The 25,484-nt window shown below is 40.1% G+C and overlaps 1 protein-coding gene across 1 annotated transcript; it reads left to right on the top strand.

Moving 5' to 3' along the window:
* Positions 1 to 25,484, top strand: LENG8 (leukocyte receptor cluster member 8). The gene is made up of 15 exons (XM_058181726.1): positions 1 to 915; positions 4,740 to 4,917; positions 5,429 to 5,530; positions 7,390 to 7,503; positions 8,520 to 8,844; positions 10,185 to 10,362; positions 12,704 to 12,889; positions 13,902 to 14,219; positions 15,279 to 15,407; positions 16,420 to 16,708; positions 17,982 to 18,083; positions 19,161 to 19,229; positions 20,659 to 20,788; positions 21,560 to 21,767; positions 23,766 to 25,484. The coding sequence occupies exons 1-15, from the start codon at positions 878 to 880 to the stop codon at positions 23,926 to 23,928; spliced, it is 2,529 nt and encodes an 842-aa protein (XP_058037709.1). The 5' UTR covers positions 1 to 877; the 3' UTR covers positions 23,929 to 25,484.

The following is a 25,484-nucleotide window of genomic DNA, read 5'->3' as shown; positions in this document are numbered from 1 at the left end:
TCTGGCAGCCGAAACTGGGAAAGGAAGAGAAGAGTCAGCGGGCGCCATTTTGGGAATCGCTCGGACTCCTCTGCTCCGTACTCGAGGCGACGAAACCTTCGGGCTGCTTCGGACTGTGGCGCCAGGAATTGGCATTCTTTTGCCACGGGGGACGAGGCGATCCGGGGCTTGAGCGGGTGGCTCGCCGATCCTTCCGTTAGGCTGAGGGTCGGAGGAGGAAGAGTGGGTGGGCGAGGGCAGCGAGACTGCCCGGAGTAAGTGCCGCGCGGGGGAAAGCCGAGGGCAGCTCGTGCAGGGGTGCCTGTGGTAGGCAGGCAGGCAGGCAGCGACTGAGTAATTTTTGGTGGGAGTCTGTTTCGGGGCGCTGAGAGGGGATAGCAGGGAAGGGTGGGCGGCGGGGTCCGCTGCCAAGGAATAGAGTTGTGGGTGAAGCCTTTGGGCCCCGAGGGTGGGGGGAATCTTAGCCTTTAATGCTTCAGAAAGGGGGGCGTATGTTACACTACAGAAGGGCCTCAGGTGTGATGTAATTACAAACGGGGGCGCAAAGAATATAAAAAACCTCAGAAAAAAACACGGGGTGGTAGGACTACATAGTACCTCGCTTTGTTGGAAGCAGCTTGAAGAGGGGTCCTTTGGCTACTAGTTGTGAAATCTGAAGTTCCCAATGCTCTGAGCGCTTGGCTTGCCCTATGATGAAAAGGGGCATCAGGAGGTGTGCTATAGAGGTGTATCCACGATCTTGAGATGTTCCTGTTCCCTGGTTAATTTCCTTTGTTTGGCCTCTACTTGTGGAAGAAAAGCGAAGAAAAAACACCTTGCCAGGCTGTGGATTTGCAACCATTCGATACTTACAGCTGCCTCTTCCACGAATTAGATTATGGCTGCCAATATAGGAGACCAGCATTCTTCAGAATGGTGATTGCAAATTTTAATTTCAGCTTGTGGTGAAGGGGAGAATTAAGATTTGGGCAGGGTTGAGTTGATTTGAAATATGTGTCTACTAGCAAAGCCTTATTACTTGGCATTCTTTATGTGAAGTGATGTATTAAATATTTTTAAGTGGGTGTTTGTTTTTAAAAGCACATTAATCTTTCCATGTTGTAATTAAAGATAGGTAACATGCAACATTCTAGATGTTGATGGACCAACTCCCAATTACTGTAATGGCTGCTGGTACAGTAACATCTTTTGAAATACAAATTATTCACTTCTGAATTGAAAGATACTAAGTATTGGATTTTTCTTCTGTATCTCTAAAGTGAGGATTCTAACCTACAACTGATAATATCATAGTCAAACTTAAAACTGAGGAACAGGGAAGAAAAGAACTGCATCCGTTTTGTACTTAATGGGAATTGCTACTGAATTGTGACATGTTGACTTTTTTGATAGGAACTCCTAAGAAATTCCCAAGGGCGGGAGATTTGAGGTAAAAGGAATCTCCTCTAGGTTGCCTCAAATGCAAATTTTGTTCCACTAATCAGGATTGATTAGTATTTGGGTTTCAATTTAGTTCTTTTTTTAAAAACTTTCGCTTTCAGACTTGTTTATAAGGTTTTTTTGGGAGAAAAGTGTAATTTCTTTCAAATTTTTCAGATCTACTCATTTTTGTAATCAATTTGGATTTGGTTTTTTTATTCTTATCTAACCTTAGATTTTAATTACTGCTAACCTGTACGGCTGATCAAACTTTTCTAGGAGTTAACTGCCTTTTGAATGTTAAAAGATGAATATAAACACATTCCCTGAAGATAAATGCTTTGGTTTCTCTTGCAAAAGACTTTAAAACAGAGATGTCAAACTCACAATGACACCTTGGTACATGACGTATCACAACTGTTTTCCCTTTGCTAAATCGGGTGGACGCATGACCAGCATGTGATGCATCCAGACCAGGAGTTTGACACCCCTGCTTTAAAACTAATACACTTCCTTGGACTTGGGTTAGTCAATGTGGATTTTTAAATAAGTAATTAAAGTTAGATAAAATATTTTAGGACTTTATAAATTAGATATTGGAAATAACAGATCTTCATATAGAGTAAAAAAAATCTCATCAGTAAAGATTTGTAATTTGTAATTACAGTAGTTTTCTGAGTTAATGTAATCTTAGCTAAAGATGTTCATATCTTCAAAGAATGCAATTTCATGAGAAATATTGTCTGATTCTGAGGTTTTTTTGACAAGTAGGGTAATTGAAACAATGTATTTGTATTAATTTAAAAAGCAGTATTTTGAAACAAAATTCAAAGCAAAACCACTTTCTTCGACTTGATTCAAGTTGAAATTGACATTCTGCTTATGACATCATAATGCTGATGATATCACAAGCTTATAGGTCTTGCATAGTTGACCATCAAGATATCATGATAGAAGGATAGGTTAAGTAACACTTTCCAATTAAATATAACTATTTTAGCCATTAGATGTGGGTGAGTATTGGTTTTGGCTGATTCATTAGTTGAAAATTCCTGGGCAAATAATGTTGAATTTTGTTGTTATTTTGAATATTGATAATTTTATTTTTTTACTATTTTGTGATATATAGGCAGCTTTAATTTGTTCTTATTTTTATTGTAAGCTGTCCTGAGAATTTGATTGTAAGGCAGCTAGGCATAAATGCTCTCTTAAAGTTACTCCTGTCACCAGAACATAATAAGAGAGCATACTCTCAAACTTATTAAAAAAAAGGAAGGAAAAAATTGGAAAACCCTTTTCAGATTCTTAATATTAAATGTGAAACTATTTTTTGTGGCATTGCTCACATACATGAATAAAAATCCTAATTCTTGAAAAACAAATTCCAGTATCCTGTGGCACCTTACAGACTTACATATGTTGTAAAGTGGGAGAATTGTGAAACTAAGAAAAAAGTATTCCTAGGTATTAGTTGAGCAAAACTGCTTATGCTTGCCAGTCGGAGTGACTAAACACATTTTTCTAATGAGAGAAGCCAAATTTCCCAGTGCATAATACTAAACAGCACAGAAGGCACTTCATTCTTGCTGGCAGGAAAAGCATGTTGCTCAGTTAAGATGAGGTAAAAAATCCCAGAATTCTGGATCGGTGGAATATGCAAATGGTTGTGTTCTAGCAATAAACTAAAATTACTGTCTCATAAAAAAATTTAATTGACATATATCATAAAAATCAAGTAAAATGGAATATACTGTAATGTCATTTTTCACAAAGTTTTTGAATCACATGTGGGCGGTCAGCATGGGAGTTTCAATCTAACATCCTAAGACCAAATGTAGGAAAAGAGTGATGACAGCTTAGGCAAAAAAAGTTTATATAGGTAGTCCTCAACTTACAACTAACATGTTTTCCCCGAAAATAAGACCCTGTCTTATATTTTTTTGAACCCTGAAATAAGTACTTGGCCATATTTTTGGGGAGGTCTTATTATTTTGGGCACATGGAGCAAGCTGGTGTTCCGCTTGTCGTCTTACATCCCCGAAAGACGGGGAATATTTTCGAGGATGGCTGAAATATTTCCGGGGAGGCCTTATTTTCAGGGGGAGGCTTATTTTAACGCATGCACGCAAAAGCCCAATTGGGCTTATTATCAGGGGATGTCTTATTTTCAGGGAAACGGTACAATTGAGTCCAAAATTTCTATCGCTAAGCAAGACAGTTGTTAAGTGACCATTGCCCCATTTTACAACTTTTCTTGTCACAGTTGTTAAATGAGTCACTGCAGTTGTTGAATTAGTAATATGGATGTTAAGTGAATCTGGCTTCCCCATGGATTTTGCTTGTCAGAAGATCACAAAAGCTGATCACATGACCCCAGGACACTGCAGCCATAATAAATACATGCTGGTTGCTAAGGGTTCGAATTTTGATCATGTGACCACAGGGATACTGAAATGGTCATAAGTGTAGAAAAACAGTCATAAATCACTTTTTTTCAGTGCCGTTGTAACTGAACAGTCACTAAATAAATGGTTGTAAGTCGAGGAGTACCTGTAATGTATAGGCTTACAGTGAGTGAAGTATTGCCTATCTTGGGGTTACCAGATATTTCAATTTCTACGAAACAAGTATTTTGTAATATTCTTTCATATAATTGGTTAGGTTATTCTGTCTCTTGAACTGAGAAACTTTCTGAAAGCTGGTTTCAGAATTAATTAATTTGAAATATATTATATGAAGAATAAAGTAAAGAGGTTATAAATGTTAAATATTTTGGATGCAAATAGACGGGCAGATAACAGCCTACATAGATGTATGAGCTTGTTAACCTTATTTCAAGGCAGAATTAGGAACTGACATAAAAAATGAAGTAAAACATAGATTCTGGATTGACATGTAAAATTGAAATTGGCATTATATATTGGCTAAGGTCCATGAGCAGAGAAGCATAACATCTCTGGTAATTTTTACTCTTGTAATCATGTTACATGATTACAAGAACCTCTTCCTGCATCACTGTCTTTTCTCGACCTGGTTTGAAACTATTATTTAGCAAGCTCTAAAGTCATAATAGCTGATGTTTATGTAAATAGATTTTATGTTATGACTCAGGAGCTGAAAAACAATGCTGAATTAGACTAGCCCTGAATTCAGATTAAACTTATTAGGTGTTCTTGTTGAAACTCTTGGGCTAGGTGAGTTCTGAAAAATTGAAGACAAACACATCTGAAAGTTGAAGATGCTGTGTGATTTCAATGTAAATGGGAATAAAAGTCCTGCCAAATTTCTTTTTTTCATCTATTTTCTCTTCTATTTTATAGGGTTTCACAGTATAACTTGGGTACTGCAAGCACCAGAGAAAACGGGATGGAAGGCCCAATGCATGAGAACCCTGAATGGGAGAAGGCTCGGCAAGCACTGGCTAATATTAGCAAGGCCAATGCTGCAGCTGCTACTGGCAATAATAAAGGGGCTACAAACGGTCAAGCTAACACACAGGTAAGAAGGAGCCAATGATTCTTTAGATACCTTTGCATTACTATTCGCGTTTTAAATTTATAATTTGAAAACATACAATTGTTTGAATCAGCCTTGGTCATTTAAGACTAAATCTAAAATTTACTTCATTTTGTTTATTACTAATTTGGGATTTCAGAATCAATAAGAAATCAGACTGTTCAAAACCTGTATTCTGAAGAGAATCTTAAGTGGGGGAGCTGGAAATGAACAAAGTGAATGCCAGTATTCTCTTGGAGACAATGGAAGACATTGTCTTTTTAATTGGGGACATTTAATTTTTAAATGTAAAAAGAGGAGAACTTCTGAAATAGCTTTAGAGTCTGCATTTTGGGGATTCCTAAGCACCGGACTGCCACAGGATCTGCCATCCTGAAATCAATCAGAGGGAAAGAGTTGAACTTGTTAGACAAGTACTCTTACTTTCACTTAGTAGTAGTGGATGGAAGCATTTTCTGATCAGTTCATGACACACTTCTGCTACTTTTCACAGTACTCGGCACAGCAAGGAGAATCCCTGCAGCAGCAACAGCAATACTACCAGTGGTATCAACAATACAGCTATCTCTACCCTTATAATTACTATTATCCTATGGTAAGTAATAGAATTTGGCTTTGGCTAACCTCATAATGTCCCTTTAGAATGTCTTAAACTAGGATGTTGGAGAAAGACTCAAGTCTTGTAAAAGCAGAATACAGGTTAATTTACAACAATTTACAACAGTTCATTTAATGACCGTTTGAAGTTAAAATGGCATTGAAAAAAGTGACAATTTTTCACACTAATGACCATTGCAACATCCCCAAGGTCATGTGATTTACATTCAGATGCTTGAAAAGTGGTTCATATTTTCTACCATTGCAGTTTTCCGGGGACATGTGATCCCCTTTTGCAACCTTCTGACAAAGCAAAGTCAATGGGAAAGCCAGATTCCCGTTCACTTTACAATGACGTTACTAATTTAATACCTGCAGCAATTCACTTAACTAATGTGGCAAGAAAAAGTCCTAAAATGGGGCAAAACTCACTTAGCCAATTTCTCACTTAGCAACATAAATTTCGGGCTCAGTTGTCAGAAGTTGAAGACTAACTGTGTACTACTATGTTGAGGACTAACTGTGTACTGTAGAATAAATGAGGCAAGGCAGAAGTTTCCAGAGAAAATTCGGCTATGCCCTCCAACCCTATACGTTTTTAATAGAACAATCCCAAAATGGTCACCTCATGTGATGAAAGCAAATAGATCCTCGTTGGCACTAATCTGTGTGCCAAAACTTAGTTTAGGATTTGCAGGATGGATACCAAAGAATGGGAACACCAAGGAAGAAACAGAATGTCAACAAACCTGTTAGCAAATGTTTATTCAGAAATTGACCTTGAGTATATTCACAGTGCCAGGGGGGTGGTCCTCCTGGATGGCAAGGACATCAGTTCATGGAATGAACCTTTTCCTTCCTCCCCACCCTTTGGAATGCAGGCACACAATGGGGAATACACATTGAGAGGAATGTGCCAGTTCCTGCTGTTTCCTAGAGAGACACTTAGGGAGCAAAATTTTTGGATGTGTAACTGATTCGGGTCTTGCCAGTTTAAGGCAGCCTTGCGGAGATGGGGGCAGAGGGTTCTGAGAATTAATTAAGTCACAGAACAGAACTTATTAACTTGTGAAAAAAGCTGCTCACAAGACGGTGGGGAAATGGCTTAACCACAGGACTGTACTGTACATATTTATTTATTTATTTATTTGTCAAACACAATAATATATATAAGCATAAGCATGAAATAACCATACGAATTGGATACAACCAAAGGGAACATTAGGACAGGAACGGTAGGCACGCTGGTGCTGTTATGCATGCCCCTTACAGACCTCTTAGGAATGGGGTGAGGTCAACAGTAGATAGTCTTTGGTTAAAGCTTTGGGGATTTTTGGAAGAGACCACAGAGTCAGGTAGTGCATTCCAGGCATTAATAACTCTGTTACTGAAGTCACATTTTCTACAATCAAGATTGGAGCGGTTCACTTTAACTTTACATTTATTGTGTGCTCATGTATTGTTGCGGTTGAAGCTGAAGTAGTCTTCAACAGGAAGGACATTGTAGCAGATGATTTTATGAGTTATACTCAGGTCATGCAGAAGGCGGCGGAGTTCTAAATTTTCTAAACCCAGGATTTCAAGTCTGGTGGCATAAAGTATTTTGTTGTGATCAGAGGAGTGGAGAACTCTTCTTGTAAAATATTTCTGGACACACTCAATTGAGATAAATGCAGAAGTTTCATAAAGGTTGTACAAAGAGAGACTGGGATTTCAGAAATTTCACTAAATGGAATCCAGGCAAGAGAAGACCTTGAGTGGAAACCCAATTAGCTTCTGCTTTTATACAAAAGTTATATAGTGCCTATTGTGTAAAGTATCTCTTCACTGATCTGAATCCATGATTTGCCTTCCCAGCAAAATGTCTACTCTGGATATGGTTCTTCTGGGCAATATGGTGTCTCAGGCTCTTATTCCCCAACACCCCAACAGCCACCAGTTCCTGGACAGCATCAAGGGAGTATGAGCCAGGTAATATATTTCACTTTATTTAAATACTGCTTTTCTTCTATTTTAAGAAATAGAAGAAATCCCCTATTTACCAGGGGGGGGAATATGCTGTAATATATAAATCCAATCACAAAAGGTTCAAAATTCATCTCAGAAATTCTCAAATCTGTTGCTTCAGCGGCATCTGATGATGATGCAGTAGTTAATGAAGTCTAATGAAAGATAACAATGACATATAAAAACAAGCTTGTGAATCCAGAAGCTAAACAAAGCACTTATATATCTTATATATCACCCCAATAGTGCTTTATAGCACACTGGGCAATTTAAAATGTTAGTATGTTGCCCCCAACAATCATTTACTAACCTCAGAAGGATGGAAAGCTGAGTCAACCTTGAGCCCATTAGGATCAAACTCCAGGCTGTGAGCAGAATTAGCCTGCAATACTGCATTCTAATCCTGTGTCGTCAGTGAGGTTTCTAATTGTTTCTTGCACTGATGGTAGAGAGCAGCACTTTAGAAAATGAAAAATGAGAACTAGTTTGGTAGAAGTTAAGGTGCTGGCTTGGAAACCAGGAGATTGAGTTCTAGTACAACCTCAGGCACGAAAGCTGATTAAGTGACCTTGGGCCTCTCTTTTTCTCAGTACAATCTACCTCACAGAGTTGTGAATAAAATAGATGGTTTGCTACCTTGAGTTGTTTATAAAACTGATAAAAGCAGGACTTTAAAAAAAATCTTGGGCTTTGGAGAAAGAAGTAAATTCTGTGAGTAAACAAGTGGAAGAGTTTGTGGTCCTCAGGGCATTATACTGTATTTCTCTTGGCTCTATCCATTGTATTTAATAGTCACAGAAAATGGGGGCTTTAGTGTAACAGTACAGAAAAAATGGAAGTTGTCCATCTTTATATCAGCTTACACGAGAAAAAGAGAGGGGTTGAACTTATCTCCAACTCCATCGTAAGCTCTCTGCTTTTAACTGTTTTTAAAAATGGGACTGGCAGAGGTAATGATGGCACAAATCTCCTTTCTTTAGCCTCCAGTCCCAGGCATGGAAGACGGAGGGATGTCGTATTCAAGCCAGCCTCAGCAAATGCAAATTTCTAACCCGCCACAGTCCCCTATGCAGCATTCCAACCACTCTTCACAGCATAGCATGGGCTCTGGGGGACAGCAGCAACAACAGCAGCAGCAGCAACAACAGCAGCAGCAACAGCAGCAGCAGCAGCAGCAGGGTGGTTCTACTGGAGGGTTGCACTCTCAGTCAAACCAGTCAAGTGCCTCCTATAACCAGCAGCAGCACTCTTACCAGGAAGCAGCCAAGCCCAAGAAAGGACAGCAGCTGTGGAATCGCATGAAACGTGAGCTTCTGAGAGTAGAGGGGCTTGAATAGGCCTTCAGGAAAAGAAGGCAAAGCATTTTCAGGGACTTTGTTACTGGGAAGGGACAAAGCTGGAGGAAGCATTATTTCTGGCTTCTGGTGTATGCCATTCTCGTTGGCATAATTGAAAGCTTTTGCTGAAATGATTTCTGCTTTGAGGTTTATTAGCTTATAGGGAGATGGAAAGAGAAAAGAAAATGCCTCTGAAATGCTTAACTTCCTGTGTCATACTCAAAAAGGAGTTTTCATTCATTTGTTGGACTGAGCCTATAGAAAGTTGCCAAGCCATTTGTAACAAATTTAGCTCAGCTGGCAAATTGAGAATGTTCTCTAATGCATAATAAATAATATCCAACTTTTAAAGAGTTACTGACTCTACAAGAAGGGATATTAAACCACCTTTGATTCACATCATGTTTCTGTTATGAATTAAAAGAATAATTGTTGGCACTGTGTAAACACAGGTCCCCCCTTATTTCTGTTGGACAGTGGTTCAAAAGCTTCTAGTTTACTGAACTTGGAAATCTTATTTGGGCTTGGAAACAGCATCATGATTGGGCTTCCCTGCTGCTGATATTTTAGTCCCCCGAGGATACAGTGGATATCCTGCGAGACATAGGTAGCCTTGAGCATCTTAGTGTTTCTCCAGAATATGTTGTCAAATTCAAGCAGCAAAATGACCAGATTCTAGAATCATGATTTTTTTGTTATTCTTATTAATTTTAAGTTAATTATTATTAAGTTATTATTAATCATTAAGTTAAGTTATTAAGTTAATAACTTATTAATTAACATCTTACTAATATTCAGCATTAAGAATGGGAATGGACAAAAGCTGATGAATAAATTGATAAAGGAGGATATAATGGAATAGGAGTTTGGTATGAATTTATGCATTCCGCTGGGCAAGTGGAAAACCTTTCATTCACGTTAGAAGCTCTCTGGATTCAGTCCATTATGTTGGTGTAAAACTAAGTTCTTGCCTTTGTTGCAAGAGTTATGTATGACTTAAAATGGAAATGGTAACTTATATTATCCTATAATGTATATGAAAATGCACATACTGCTCTTGGTACTGTAATAAGGGCATTTTACAGTTCAGTACAGCAGCATAAATAGCTGCTTCCTCACATACACTGCCTCAAATTTTGGGAGTATCAAAATCCATTAAAATAATCTGTGGTGCCTCTGCTTCTCTTGAGGGGAAGATTATGTGTAGATTTAGAGAAAGAGATAGGCTATTAAATTTGGAAAGAATTTTTAAAAAAAAAATATGAATGCACATGCAGACCTATGAATCCTCTTTATTTTTATAAACAGAAGCGCCTGGGTCTGGTGGTCTAAAATTCAACCTTCCAAAGCGTCCCTTTGTAGTAACAAATCAGAACTTCAGCTCTTTGGAGCAGCAGCAGCAACAGCAGCAGCAACAGCAACAGCAACAGCAGCAGCATTCAAACTTTACCTCCCAGCAGAATTCAGAGAAACGTCACAATCACAGGTTTGCAACTTTCCTCTCTTCTTATTTGTTTATTTATATGCAGCCCAAATGACACAGGTAACTCTAGACCCATGATGGGTGGCACGTGGAGATATATCTGTGGGCACACGAACTGTTGCCCTAGCTCAGCTTCAGCGCACATGCGCACTCTGGCCAGCTGATTTTCGGGCCTTCTGGGCCCACCAGAATTCGGGAAATGGGCCGTTTCCAGCCTCCGGGAGGGAGGCTGTGTTCGCCTTCCCCAGACTCCAAGAAAGCCTCTGGAGCCTGTGGAGGGTGAAAAACTGGTCTACCGTGCCATCATGTGCCAAAAGCGGAGGGGAGCATGTGGTGGGTCGCGCATGGGGGATGCGGCACATTGAATTATGGGTGGGGGTACACGCGTGTGCACCCACCCACCCCACACTCCACACTTTGGGCACATGACGGTAAAAAGATTAGCCATCACTGCTCTAGGCAGTTTACATCATGAGCAATGATAAAAATCAGGATAGAGAACCAAAACATAATAATTTGGTGTGTGAACAAAACGTGGGAATGTCCTAAAAACTTTCCTCTGTTTTTGTCTCTTTGTCTTTGAATAGAGAGTTTATCATGCTTAGTAAAGTGAAAGAATTCAGATGAAGCACTGGGCAAATCCCAGGCTGCGGTGGGGAGGGGGGGACTTTGCAATAATAAGAAGCAATCTCTTGCTGCTTCTCATTCTTAGAGCTTTTAGAGTCTGAATAATATAAATATCATGTAAATAAAATAAATTGGATTCCGTTCATTTGAAATTTATTAAATTATGCAAGGCATTGCCAATCTAAGAACCATCCTTGGCCTCCTGCTACATCACAGTCAGAATTTGTGCCAGCCAAGTGGTGCGGGTAAGCCTCAAAATACTGGTACTTTTTTTTTTTTTTGTTATCATAGTATGTTGGCTTATAACCCATCCTTGAGTCATCTTAGCTGGCTGATTTGGTGGCATATTTTGGGTGAGGAGCAGAAATTTATTTTACATTAAGTGGTGGTGCTTCAGATATGGTGAAAATGCTATGGAAATTTCGGTTTCTTGTTGAGGGATCTTAGGAAGTAGCGCCTTTTCCAGTGTTTTACGGAGTGTAAGGGTCATAATTGATATCATCAAGTGATCCATCGAATAATTCTCAACATACGACCATAGTGAAGCCCAGAATTTTCCTCATAAGTCATGATGGTTGTAAGTTGGAGGCATCCACATGACTGACACAATTTTACTACCTTTTATGCAGTGGTTGTAAAGTGAACGTAGTGCTCAAAAAGCTACTCAATGCATTCCCTGTGAATGGTTTTTGCTGGAAAACCAGCAAGTGACATTGTAAACCCTGGTCACTTTGAACCCTGCAACTGGCCATAAGAGTGAGCCGGTTACCAAACACTCAGAATACGGTGATGTGGCCACCACAGTGGGGTGCTGCTGTCAGAATTCCATACTGGGGTTGCTCCTTTTGGGCATCTGTTGTAATTTTGAACGGTCGCTAAGCAACTATTTAAGTGAAAAGTACAAGTATGGAATAAAGCCATATAAAGGAATGGAATAACGTTTCTGTGAGGATGTTTGAAAATTGTTTAATAGCATCCCTGACATCCAGGGGAATGATTGTGATAATGTGGCAGTAGCCTTTTGAAGAACGTCTTTTTCTCATTAGATAGGTTCTGATGCACTGGGAGGAAAAGAGTAATGTCAAGAGGACAGAAACAGGTATATCAGTGCTGCGAGGTCTTTTATGCCCACAGGTTTGGACGCTAAGACCAGGGTTCATGGTAGTTGTGTTTGTTGGTTAAGGAATACAGGGAGTCCTCAACTTACAACCATTCGTGTAGTGACCATTCAGAATTACAGCAGTACTGAAAAAGGTGACCCATGACCAGTTTTCACACTTCCGATCCTTTCAGCATCCCCCACAGTCATGTGATCAAAACTCAGCCACTTGGCAACTGGGTCATATTTATAAGAGTTGCAGGGTCCTGGGGTCATGTGATTACCTTTTCTGACCTTCAGACAAGCAAAGTCAATGGGGAAGCCAAATTCGTTTAACAACCATGTTTCTAACTTAACAACTGCAGTGATTTGCTTAATAACTGTGGCAAGAAAGGTAGTAAAATTGAGGGAAAACTCCCTTAACAACTGTCTTAATTAGCAACAGAAATTTTGAGCTCAATTGTCCTAGGTCAGGGACTAACTGTAACATCTTATAAGGCCCTAGGAGGGCTATTCAGATTGGTGGTTGAATCTCAGCCAATCTGCTTATGACTTGCCATGTGACAGTAAACGTATTAGTGGAATCTTGCTATTTTAATGTTTTCTTTTTCCGTATAGTTCTTCAACAGGTAAGCCTGAAGATTGGCCACAGGACATGAAAGAATATGTCCAGCGCTGCTTCACAGCTTGTGAGTCAGAGGAGGACAAAGACCGCACAGAGAAGCTGCTTAAAGAGGTCCTACAGGCCAGGCTGCAGGATGGCACTGCCTATACCATTGACTGGAGCAGGGAACCATTGCCTGGGTGCGTAGCTTCGCAGGCAGAGCCTGAGGCGGGATCTGGAGAGCATTAAGTCTTTTTATTAGTGCATAAATTAAGTCAAATTAGCTCAGTGCTTTGTCTGTATGTCCCTCCTGATAGTATTATTTTAAGACAAGAGGCAAAAAAGATAGAGATCAGCAAGAGAGCGATAAACATGGTCGCTGACTGGAGATTTTAATAAAGGTAGTCCACAACTTATGACCATAATTGAACTCTGAAGTTGTGCCAGTCATTAAGTGGGTCAAGATGTGATCGTGTCTGTTTTATTTCAACAAATCCATTGTCCAAAATGGGCATTTTTGTTAGAAACGAACATCGGTTTTCAGCAAAAAACATAACAAAATGTATTCACATGACTGTGGGACATTGGAGATGGCTATAAATGGACTGATTGCTGGATGCTCAAAATGTGCTCATGTGACCGCAAGAAGTGCCTCGATTGTCAGAACTTCGAATCTGGGTCATAAGTAGCTCTGAGGAGGTCTGTCATAATTTCAAACATTCACTAAGTGACCAGTTATAAATCAATGACTAAGAAGGGGCAAATGCTTGGAAGACCAAGATTTCTATTCTTTCTTTTTCAGGATGTATTTTCCTTAAGAGGCAAATAAGGCTAGTAAATTTGATTGCATCTAGTGGAGTTAGCACACAGTATGTTCACCTTTTTTAGCTGGTGTGTGTTTTACAGCTGTGGTCACCAACTGGTTGTCCATGGATCACTGGATCACTGCGAGAAAATGTTGGTGGTCCATAGAAAAATTATTTGCATTTCTTATATGGCACTAAATACTATTTATCTTTTTAAAAAATTCGTATTAGTGGTCCGTGGGATTTAAAATTATGAATTTAGTGGTCCCTGATGTCTGAAAGGTTGGTGACCCCTGTTTTAGAGTTTAGAGTGCATATAATGGGTGATCTAATTGCCATGGTGAGTAGCTTGCTCATTCACAAAACCTTTTCCTAAGATTCAGCAGATCTGTTATTCCTTCTACAGCTTGGGCCGGGACAACTTGGCTGAAAGCCCCAAGAAAAAACAGCAGCGCTGGGAAATGTCTTCTCTGCACCCGCCACGTGCCTCTATGCAGTCAAGTCTTGCTCAGCAGCAGCAGAGGAGTGGTGGGGGCAATTCTCAGCCCCAGCGAGGGGGAGGTAGCGGAGGAACTGGGACTGGCCGGATTCGTGGGAATGCCTTTCCCACCAAATTTGGAAACCGCAATGTTTTCATGAAGGAAAATAGCTCATCCTCAAGTGTTGATTCACGTTCTAGGTCAAGGTCATCATCCCGATCTCCCAGTCGCCACTTCCGAAGGAGGTAAACAATGGAGGCCAAAAGAATAGAATATATTTGTAACAGTTATCTTGGATCTTGCAGTTCCATTGGTTCTATGTTGGAGCTATCACTTCACTCCCTGCACATGTGTGCACAGCTATGGTGGTTATAACTCCACTGGATGAATGAAGGCAAATATATGTGTCCCAGAATAATTTTTGCAGGATCCAATCAGAGTTGGTCACCAGGACCAGAGATTTACCATATTTTTCCAACTATAAGACACACATTAGCTTTAGAGGAGAAAAACAAGAAAAAAAATCTGCCAAATGGGTGGTGGTGATTCCGGCTGCCTAGAACAGCTGATCGGTGCTGCACCGACACCCCACCCCCCCACACACAATATTCACTCTATAAGATGCACAGACATTTCCACCCACTTTTGGGGGAGGGAATGTGTCTTATAGTCCAAAAAATACAGTAAGTCTTCCAAGCTTTCAGATTCGTGCTGGAGCTCATCCTTAGGGAACTTAGTAAACCTCTGGTTCCAATGATCAACTTCACCTGCTTGATATGGACATGTCTATTAAACTAGAGTAGAATCTTCAGGTTTTGTTTTTTTTAAAAAGGTTAAAACTTAGACTACAAGTAGTCCTCGACTTACAACCACAATTGAGGCCAAAATTTATTGCTAAGTGAGAAATTTCTTAAGCGAGTTGTGCCATTTTACAACTTCTTGCCATGTTTGTTAAGTAAATTGTTGCAGTTATTAAATTAGTAACAGTTATTAAGAGAATCTGGTTTCCCCATTGACTTTCCTTGTCAGAAAGTTGCAAAGGGAGATCTAAATTTTGGGGATGTTGCAATGGTCATAAGTGGGAAAAGGTCATAACTCACTCTTTGCAGTGCCATTGTAACTTCAAATGATCACTAAACAAATTGTTGTTGAGGACTATCTGTAGTGGAAACTTGTTCCTTTATGGCACCAATAATACTGTTCATTTTATTGAGTTTTTTTGGGTGGGGAGCTGATTACAACACCACCAGGCCTTGAGTTTAACATAACAGCCAAAGATAAATATTTTCTTCATCTTTATATAGCGATTCAGATTCTGACAGCTCCTATTCTGGAAATGAGTGTCGCCTGGGTGGCCGCCGGAATGCTCAGAAAAACCGAGGGCGTGGAGGCCATATGGATAGAGGGCGGATGAGAACACAGCGAGGAAAAAGGCAAGTTGAATGGGGAGAGGGCCTTCGGTGTGATCGCTGATTGCTTATAGGGGATTTGGAAATAGAACTTGTAAAAGTGATTGTAAGAAATTTTTAGCCTTTGTCTGGGTTTCAGAGGAAGCAGCAAGCAGCAGTGCTGTATCCATGACTGTTATGCAGCAAGTCCTCAGCACATGCCAATCCTACTCTGCAAGATCATTAGGGATTTTGGACAGTTCAATTGTGAAGCCTAGTCCAGTGTTAATCCACTTTTATTACTGTTTCCTACTGTATAGCAGATGTGTCTTTTCCTTGAGGTATCATAGATTTCTTCAGAAGCTCTACATTCACATATACTGAGCAGCTGTGATGGCTCAGTGGTCAGAATGCAGGATTGGAGGCTGACTCTGCCCACAGCCAGGAGTTCGATCCTGACCAGCTCAAGGTTGACTCAGCCTTCCATCCTTCCGAGGTCGGTAAAATGAGGACCCAGATTGTTGGGGGCAATGTGCTGATTCTGTAAATCACTCAGAGAGTGCTATAAAGCACTGTGGAGAGGTATATGTCTATTGCTATACATACATGTGATCTTAAAAATTCATTTCTGATTTTGATTAGCTTAGCTGTCTTGGGATTTCTCCAGCTTCTCTATACATTTCTGGTCTCATTTTTTTAGATTGCAGATAACAAATCATTTTCTCTTACCTTCTTGGCATCAGTTGTAATTTTCAGTTTTCCAGCTCATTGCATTTCTCAAGATGGATCCTTTGCTTGTAGCTTTTTGACTCCATTTCTGCTCATTTTTCTACATCCTGTGGCATTTTCCCACGTCCATTCATACTCTGTAGTGCTTATGTTGTGTTTAAATTGTAGTCAGTGAACAGAGATATTACAGCAGTAATAATTGCACAGATCTATGATTACAGTAATTGATATAAAAAAGTTCGCATAAGCACTCATAAGTATTTCATGGAAGATTACTAAGATCATGGTCTTAGTAACTCATCCAGTTCATCTCTCTCTATCCATCTAGACATGATCAAGGTCCTCCCAAGCGCAATCGGAAACGCAACACTATGGATTATGAAGACCCTGAAAAGGAGTTCAAGAAGGAACGGAGGGCAGCACGCTTCCAGCACGGAGCTCATCCCAAAAAGTTGCGTCTGGAACCTCTTATCTTACAGATCAATGCTCTGGACACTGTTGGCTCTGATGGCCTTGACTGGAATGAGCTGAAGATTGTAGGCACCTGTCAAGATATCACAAAGCATTATTTGCGCCTCACCTGTGCTCCAGACCCCTCCACTGTCAGGCCTCTCTCTGTGAGTAACCACCAAGGGGAAAGCAAAAAGAGCCTGCCTTGTACATGTAGTCCTCCACTTACTCCACAATTGAGCCCAAAATTTATGTTGCTAAATGGGGTTTGCCTTTTTTTTGTCACATTTGTTAAGTGAATCACTGCAGTTTTAAATTACCAACACCATTGCTTGTCAGAAAGTCACAAAAGGGGATCACATGACCCCGGGACCCTGCATCCGTCATAAATATGAACCAGTTGCCAAGTATCTGAATGTAAATCACATGACCATGGGAATGCCACTATGGTCATAAGTGTGAAAAATGATCATAAGTCACTTTTTCCAGTGTTGTAACTTTGAACATCACTGAATCAACTGTTGTAAGTCGAGCACTCTTACGTTTTTGCTTCTATTTTGCTTTCTATTTTGACCTGTCCTTTATTCCAGGGGTCCCCAATCCCCAGGCTGTGGTGCAGTACCAGGCTATGGCCTGCTTGGAGCTGGGCCACACAAGTGGTGGGCGAGTGTACATGCACTTAATTCTACTTGTGTGATCAGCGGGAGAGTGCACACGCATACAAAGCTCCATTTGTGGGAGTGGTGAGCGCAGGCCTCTGCTGCTTGCTTAAATGGAGCTATGCACATTCACTCACTGCTTGTGTGGAACCAATCCATCTCTTGCCCTGCTACTACTGGTCCCGAAAGCTGGGAAAGTTGGGGGATCGCTGCTTTATACAGTTCTGGGTTGGTTTCAAGGCAATAAGCACTCATAGGAGGTGAAACAGTCTTAAGAAAGGAAGAGGAAAAAGAAGCAGATTTGCCCAGCCAGGTGTACAAGAATTGAGATAGTGTACTAAGACAGGATGAAGCGGTACCAACTCCTTTACTCTTATTATGGTAATAACAAACATCCACTCTGCTCTTTTACAAAATTGCTTTGTCCAGTATTCATGTTTTAAAGTTAGGTGGATGGGCAGTCTTCTCCCAACTTGGACTGGGTTTTTTTTTTAATTAATAAGAAGGAAATGACGGGGTGGTGGTGGTGGAGAACTGTTAAATATAAATTCTGTTAGTCATGTTGAATATTCTCTGGGCAGAAAGTGCAGGCTAATCCAGGAGATCAATTATGCCATCCTGCAGTCTTGGCAATGGTCATCATTCCTCCATTAGCAGTTCATGACTGTTTGTACAAAATATTTTGTTTGTTTGGGCTATGTCTAGTTTTATTCCAGAGCTGTTTTAGAAGTCATTTAATGTTTGTCAAATATCTTTAAACCGTTTCCTTCTTTTCTCCCAGGTACTTAAAAAATCTTTATCTGCAGTAAAATCCCACTGGAAAGAGAAGCAAGATTATGCCTATGCTTGCGAGCAGATGAAATCAATTCGCCAGGACCTTACAGTAAGCCAATTCAGGCCTTGGTGGGGACAGAAAGTCATGGTTCAGTTCACAATTTGCATGCTAAGCTATAATTTTAACCATGGTTATACTTAACCATGTTAAATTACATGTAGCCACTTTATGCTGGCCATTATTGTGATAGACTAAAATATATCTTAATATATTTGGTTGCTAGTTGTCATTTTGTAGGTGGACAAGTTAGAGGAACTTCAGCTACTTTAGAAAAAGAATCGGATTTTTAAATTCGAGCAGAACTTTATACACTAATTGGAGTAATCTTTGGTAGAAGCAGCAAAATTTAATAACCTGGAACAATCCCTCTGCCCTCCCTCTTTTTTTAAAAAAAGATCAGAAAATATCTTGACAGTAATTTTCTAAATTGGAGGTTTTCAAGTTTTTTCATGCTGTAGAAAAAAACTTACCAGATTTGAAACATTCCTGAATTATTAGCTGATTTCAGAAGCTGAATGCATTCTAAATTTTGATGTGTACATGCTTAATGATATTTGTGAGTTTAACTCTTAATGCCATGAAAGGAGAATGAGCTACAAACACTGTATTTTTTTAATGTTAGAATGGTCCCTGGTTTTTTGCTTGGTAGCTAGTTTAGTTAAATATAGCCAATTGTAATATAGTTAAATATAGTTAATTGTAATTTAGTTAAATATAGCCAATTATCATTGTAAATTAGATTATCATTTATATGACATTATAAATGGGGCAGTAACTTAAAACTTGGCTTTCTGTTGTAAAGGGTTAAAAACAAGTAGATTTTAGAAATAGGAGTTAGAATCTCCTCTTGAAGCAAAAGATATTCACAGTCCACCCTTGATGTACACCTGAATTGGGATCATCGAAGGGGTTTTCAGATAATCCTCCACTTACAATTGTGATGGAGCCCTGCCCATTAAAGTCCTAAGTCGTGATGGTTGTCCACCCATGTGACAGACTCAATTTTACAATTGATAGTGGTAGATATTAAGTGAATGTCTATTCCAACCCCTTTCTTCTACCGTATGTTGAAATTTCAAGTCACCCAAAGTAATTCTTGACAATGTCTCTCTTGGCTCTGTTTAGGTTCAAGGGATCCGTACAGAATTCACTGTGGAAGTATATGAAACCCATGCCAGGATAGCTCTGGAGAAGGTAAGACCTAGTATAATCTACTAATAATATTCAACAACTTTATCTCCCTACCTTTTTTTTTAAACCATGTACACCTTCCTACCCCCTCCAAAATATTTAGGCAATTTATATTCTTTAAGGATTGTAGAAAATATTTGATTTTTCTTTATGATGAATGTGTTCCTCTTGGATCATGGCGATATAGATATAGTGTAATATTAGATAAACTTGACATAAAGATTACAGCCCCTTCTACATTTGGTAGAGCATAAAAAGTATACCTTTATCTTTTTATGTTTTATTCATAACTACATGGCAATACAAGAGAACTGATTTGTCCATCTTAGATTTTGATTGAATCGTGATTATATACAGGTAATCCTCAACTAAGACCTCAATTGATTCCCAAATTGCTCTTAGGTGAGACGTTAAGTGAATTTTGCCCCATTTTATGATCTTTCTTGCCATAGTTGTTAACTGAATCATTGCAATTGTTAAGTTAGTGATATAGTCATTAAGTGAATCTGCCTTCCCTATGTCAAAAAGTCACAAAATGTGATCACATGATCAGGTCACTGCAGCTGTCATAAATATGAGTCAGTTACCAAGCCTCTGAATTTTTTATCATGTGAGCATGGGGATGCCACAACAGTTATAACTGAAAAACCGTCATCATTTTTTGCAGTGCCATTGTAATTTTGAACGGTCACTAAATGAATTGTTGTAAGTGTATGACTACCTGTACCATCAGCTCTTAGTTGACCACAGAGATAGATTTTCTCTATTTGTGATCCATTCCCAATCTGATCCTTCAGTTCCTGCAATGGTGTATCTTATCACTGCTACCTGTAAGGTCTTGCCTCTCCTATCCCCTCAAGAAAGCAGAACTCTCGAAACAAGCAGCATTTCAAAAGGATTTTTTATTGAGAGGTAGTGATAGCAAGGAGAATAGGCAGGATCTAAAATTCACTTTTGGAAAACATTAGGTTAAAAGTTGTAGAAATCCCTCCCCTCTGACCAGTCTAGGCGAGCCAATCCATAAGTGTGAGGTTGTTGTGAGAACTGCAAGCTGAGGAGGTGATAAGTTGTTCTCAGGGGATAAGATAAGTTGTTCTTGGCGGCACATAACTCATCTCTCTGGATCAGAGACAAAACAGATGGCCTCAGGCTCATCCCTGCCCTCCCCCCACTCCCATTCCCAGGAAGATACATCAAAGTAAAGACCAGAACTAGGAAAGATCATAAAATATCACCGGCTGTCCTCCCAGTGGGGACCGGACACTATTATTGAGTCCTTGCTGCTGATCCTCCTCCTTTTTCTTTATATCTTTCCTGGTTTAACAGACTTTTCAGAAAGCTCAGACTTGTTCAATTTGCTATCATACTCTAGCAAAGGTTCTGGCGTGTGACACCTTAAATATTTTCCATAATGATGATTTATCTTTTCCAGGGTGATCATGAGGAGTTCAACCAGTGCCAGACACAGTTGAAGTCTCTTTATGCAGAGAATCTTCCAGGAAATGTTGGAGAATTCACTGCTTACCGTATTCTCTATTACATTTTTACCAAGAACTCTGGAGGTGCGTTGTGGGGCTGTTAAGAGATAGACTTTTGAGGCTAGTCTTTGGATTTACTTCAACATCTGAGAATCCCTCCTGTTGTTGTGAAGAATGTCTGACAAACACTTAATAAATCTTTTGACCATGTTGTGATCTTTGCCTGTATATCCCAAGCGGTTCTACAGATGCTCCTAGACTCCATATCTCTTCCTCAAAACTGGTATCAGTCACTTTAGAAGACTTAAAATTCTAGAGAAGCTTTTGGGGAAGATAATTGTAAAGACTAAAATGGATGTAATAGAGCAGGCCAAACCCAATCAGGTGTACATCTTAAAGCAAAGAAGAATAAATACTTTAGCCTAAGTCAGTTCATGGTGAAAGTACTGGTGATTCTTCAGTTAACAACCCCAATTGAAACTGGAAAATTATTTGTTAAGCAGTGCAGTCATTAAGCAAGGTATCAAACGATCTCAATTTTCAACCTTGCCTGCTGGCTTCCCCCATTGACTTTTCTTTTTGGAAGCTTTTTTTGGGAAGGTCGCAAATGGTGATTATGTGATCCTGGAATGACAAACTGCAAGTTGCGAAGCTTCCTGGTCGTGATCATGTAACCACAGGGATGCTGCGACGATCATAAGTGCAAAGACTAGTCATAATTTGCTTTGCTTTTCAGTACTATCGTAACTTTGAATAGTTGCTAAATGAGTGGTCATAAGTTGGGGAATACCTGTAAGTGAGAAATGGGTTGTTTTGTGAGACTTTTGGGGTGACTTGCCTTTCTCCCTCCTGCAGATATCACAACTGAGCTGGCATACCTGACAAAGGAGTTGAAAACGGACCCTTGTGTGGCACATGCCCTTGCCTTGCGAGCTGCCTGGGCCCTTTCCAATTACCACCGTTTCTTCTGTCTGTACCGCCAGGCCCCTTGCATGTCCGGCTACCTCATTGACAAGTTTGCTGAACGAGAGAGGAAAACGGCCCTCAAAGCCATGATCAAAACGTATGTGGAGCTGAACAAGTCCTCGGGTAGAAATGGGAGGGGAATGCCTCACACCTGCACACTTCTTTCCTGCTTTCTGGCAAGGGGGCAGAATAGTGTCCAGTAGTAAGAAGTGGGTCAGGGGGGGTACTTCTTTCAGCAACTTCAAGGAAGGTGTCTATACCCTGGGCAGGTAAGTACGGTAACTGCAGTCTAGTTAGGCAAGCATTTAGTATGTTTAATTATAAACTGGCTTGGCTGTCCCTCATGACCAGGTCGCTAGAACTTTGTTGATTCGCTTGGATAGAAAACAAATTATTTTGCAGAAATATTGGACTCTGAAATGTGAATCTAGAAGTCATGTTCATTTGAGAAATGGTTGCAGTTTTATTTGGGTACCTGACGATAAGTAGTTTAGCGGCTGAGCTAGAAACTGGGAGGTTGTGGGTTCTAGTCCTCCTTTAGGCATGGCAGGTGATTGGAAAGTCTCTCAGCCCACGTCCCCTCACAGGTTTGTGCCTGTGGGGAAAATAGAAGGCAAGAGCATTGCACACGCTGGCTTGAGTTTCAGAAATAAAGGTGAGATATAAATCAAATAGTAAAATAAGCCGTTAGACAAAGCAAAGTCACACCGAAAATAGAGGGTTGTGGGAAGAATTAGAGTAGACCCCAGATTGCCTTCGTAATTTATTCTTTGCTCTTTCACTTTATGCTTTGAATATTCATTCTGGTTCTCTCACAGTCTTCCGTTAGGATGCAGTCTCTTCATTCGTAGCTCTCCTTTCTGGCCTTTTCCGTACCCACATTTTGGGCAGATAAAATAGGGAGACAGCGAGGTGAGGTGGTGTACTGATGCTTGGCCCTGCTGTAGAGATGGTCCAGCCCCTCCTTCCCCACCCCAGGTGGTTGGATCAAGGTAGTTTTGGTGCAGAAAGGAACTGTAGCATGGGAGCAAGAAGCGGCCAGGACATAGGAACAAAATGGTGAATGATAAAAAGATAAAATCTTGTTATTTTGTATGATTGTCTCTGGTAGTAAATAATTAGTGACCAGGGAGGCAAGAAGAATTGAATTTGCTCTAAATAATAATTATAAGCGTTAGTTGCTCACAAAGTATTCTTCTATACACACTGTCCTGCTTTCCAAAAAATTAGTCTTGGTCACCAAGAGTGTCATAAAAAGTTATTCTTTGCAGGGTTATTTCTGTACAATGGGAGGCACAACTTCTATTTATTTTTTATAATGCTGCTCCTATTGTTGTGAAGAGACATCATTTCCTTTTTCTGAGTCCAAGTCTCCTGCTCTCTAGTGATGAGCAAGAGTCATGACTGACACCTTCCAGCATTTTCTTTTCGTTTGGCTAATCAGTTTTTTTTTAAAAAGCACATCACACTGTATGCATTATGCTGGCACATGATCAGCAAACATGCCAAGAAAACAAACTACCTTTTTTTGAGATGGATCTCTGCTAGAGATTGCGTGAAAAAGATATCAGCTTCCATCCTCAAGCATCGCAATCTGTTCATCTTGACTTGCTCTAAGGAGTACTTTTTCTTTCTTTTTTCCCTTGATCCATGCTTCAGAACCACTACATTAAAAAGTAGAAGGCAGTTTAAACTCAATATCTCTAATTTTTGTGGTGGTGGTGGTGGTGGCGGCAGCGATACTCAAAGCCTCTTTGAGGAGTTCCATTTCTCCCCTTTTCAACGTAAGGAAACCCCTGAACTCTACCAGCAGTCTGTCTGGTCCAGCCCTTTTTCCTTGGTGACCAACCAATACCGGTAGCAATCCCACAAGCAGCATATATTATATGCAGGTCCATCCTTCAATAAGTATGTCCTCCTTGCTGAAATTCCGAGGTCAGTTGAAATACTGGAATGAAAAACTTGAAAGACGGGTTGACCTATTGCCAGGGTAACTAAAGGTAAAGAGCCACACGCCAGCAGGATGTGCTGCTTGTCATAGTTTCTCCTATGCTGCCCTTTCCCATTCACCAGTGTCTTTTTTTATCTCCCTCAGTTTCCGCCCAGTGCTTCCGGTCTCCTACGTTGTGTCAGAGCTGGCCTTCGAGAGCGAGGAGGAGTGCCAAGCTTTCCTTGCAGCTCTGTCCCTTGTGTACACTAGTCCCGACGCCACCAAGATTGACTGCAAGCAGAGCTTGGCGGTCCTGGCCAATTTCTGAAAGCAGAAAAAAAAAAAGCCCCACTGCCCTGTTCTAGCCTGTTTTAATATGTACATATATAGAGAGATATATATGTCTGTGTTTGTGCGTGTATATATGTATATAAAACCAGATAACAGTTGGCTGCTGTGGGCAAGCTGGGACTTGCTCTGCCGCTTCGCCCGCTGTCCACAACGCACTTGGATAGAAGAGGGTAAGATCCACGGACATCAGATGGCATCTGAGATCACCGGAAGCAGAAGAGCAGAGAGTTCGGTCTAAAGAGTCTTGGGGGTTTGCCAGCAACAGGGAAAGGCGATTTCAGGGAAGAATAGTTTTGCACCATTTACAATCATCTGTTCCTCCCCCCCTTCCTCTCATGTCAAGATCCATGAATTGCTAGAGCCCCTGTCTCTCTTCCCTTGTAGTCCAAAATTGCCAGGATAAAAAGTTGGAAATCTGTGGATTAGTTATGGGAGATGATGGAAATTTTTGCCTTGTGTGTTACCATCTCTTCATTGTCATAAGGATTCAGGAAGCTAGAAGATCTTCTCCCTAAGCCACAGAGCAAACCCTCTTAACTTATTTTTAATTATTATTTTTTGGTAAAAGTCTCACCAGGCGCTGTTTTATTCCACTTGACAGATCTGAAAAAGGCACCGGTACATGAGCGCATTGGCTAGATGTGAATATATGTGAAATGGTTTTGTACAGAAGCTTACAAGTTGTAAATAATACTAGGCAAATTCTTTGTTTCTTAAGAGAAAAATCCCATGTTTTTCTACTTTTATAATGATGAATTTTAACAGTTTCCTCTGAAGATGAAAAATTCAGGTTTTGCGTGCACATTTTGTGTTCTTTATTATGCTCCTCAAAAACTAACACTGTCTCAGTTTTTTCCTCTTCCGAGCTACGGCCTGGCTATGAAAAAGCTTGAGAGATGCCACCTCTCCGGTCGAACACAAAAACAGCCCGAGGGGGGAAAGAGCAAAGCAAAATCAGTCTTCACATATTTCCTACCAGTTCAAAGACTTTTTTTCCTACGCAAAGGAGAATGTGAGAGACTTCGTTAATAAAACCCCGCATGGATGTGACCACGACAAACAAAGCAAATCCAGAGAAGGCACAGTGCGCAGCTGTGAAATAAGATCAACAAACAAGATTATCTTCACAGTCTTCTCTTCTGTTGTGTTCTGGAGTTGTCATGCTGTTTTTTTAATTTATTTTTTTCTCCTTCTGTTCTCAGTTCTTTACAGGTAAACTTGAAAATGCACCACCCATTTTCACTTTTCTCTCGTCACATTGTTTCAATTTTGTTTTTCAAGTTTTGAAAGATTGTCCAATAATTTTTTCTGTTTTCTTTCTCCCACCCTCTCCCCCACTCTTAGTCTCTTTAGCTTCTCATAATCCCTTCTTCCCCTCTGTTCTCCTTTGCTCTAACACCACTTTCTTTTTGTTTTTGAACATGTGTAATTTTGGGATATTTTGGCTTGGGCTGGATTTTTCAAAGATTCCTTTTTCCTTTTCAGAAACCTGAATTTCTTCCATTTGATTAAAAGTCAGTTTTTTAAAACAGC

This window comes from Ahaetulla prasina, chromosome 4, assembly GCF_028640845.1.
Source record: "Ahaetulla prasina isolate Xishuangbanna chromosome 4, ASM2864084v1, whole genome shotgun sequence".
Classification (NCBI taxonomy): domain Eukaryota; kingdom Metazoa; phylum Chordata; class Lepidosauria; order Squamata; family Colubridae; genus Ahaetulla; species Ahaetulla prasina.
This window is presented reverse-complemented; position numbering and strand designations above follow the sequence as displayed.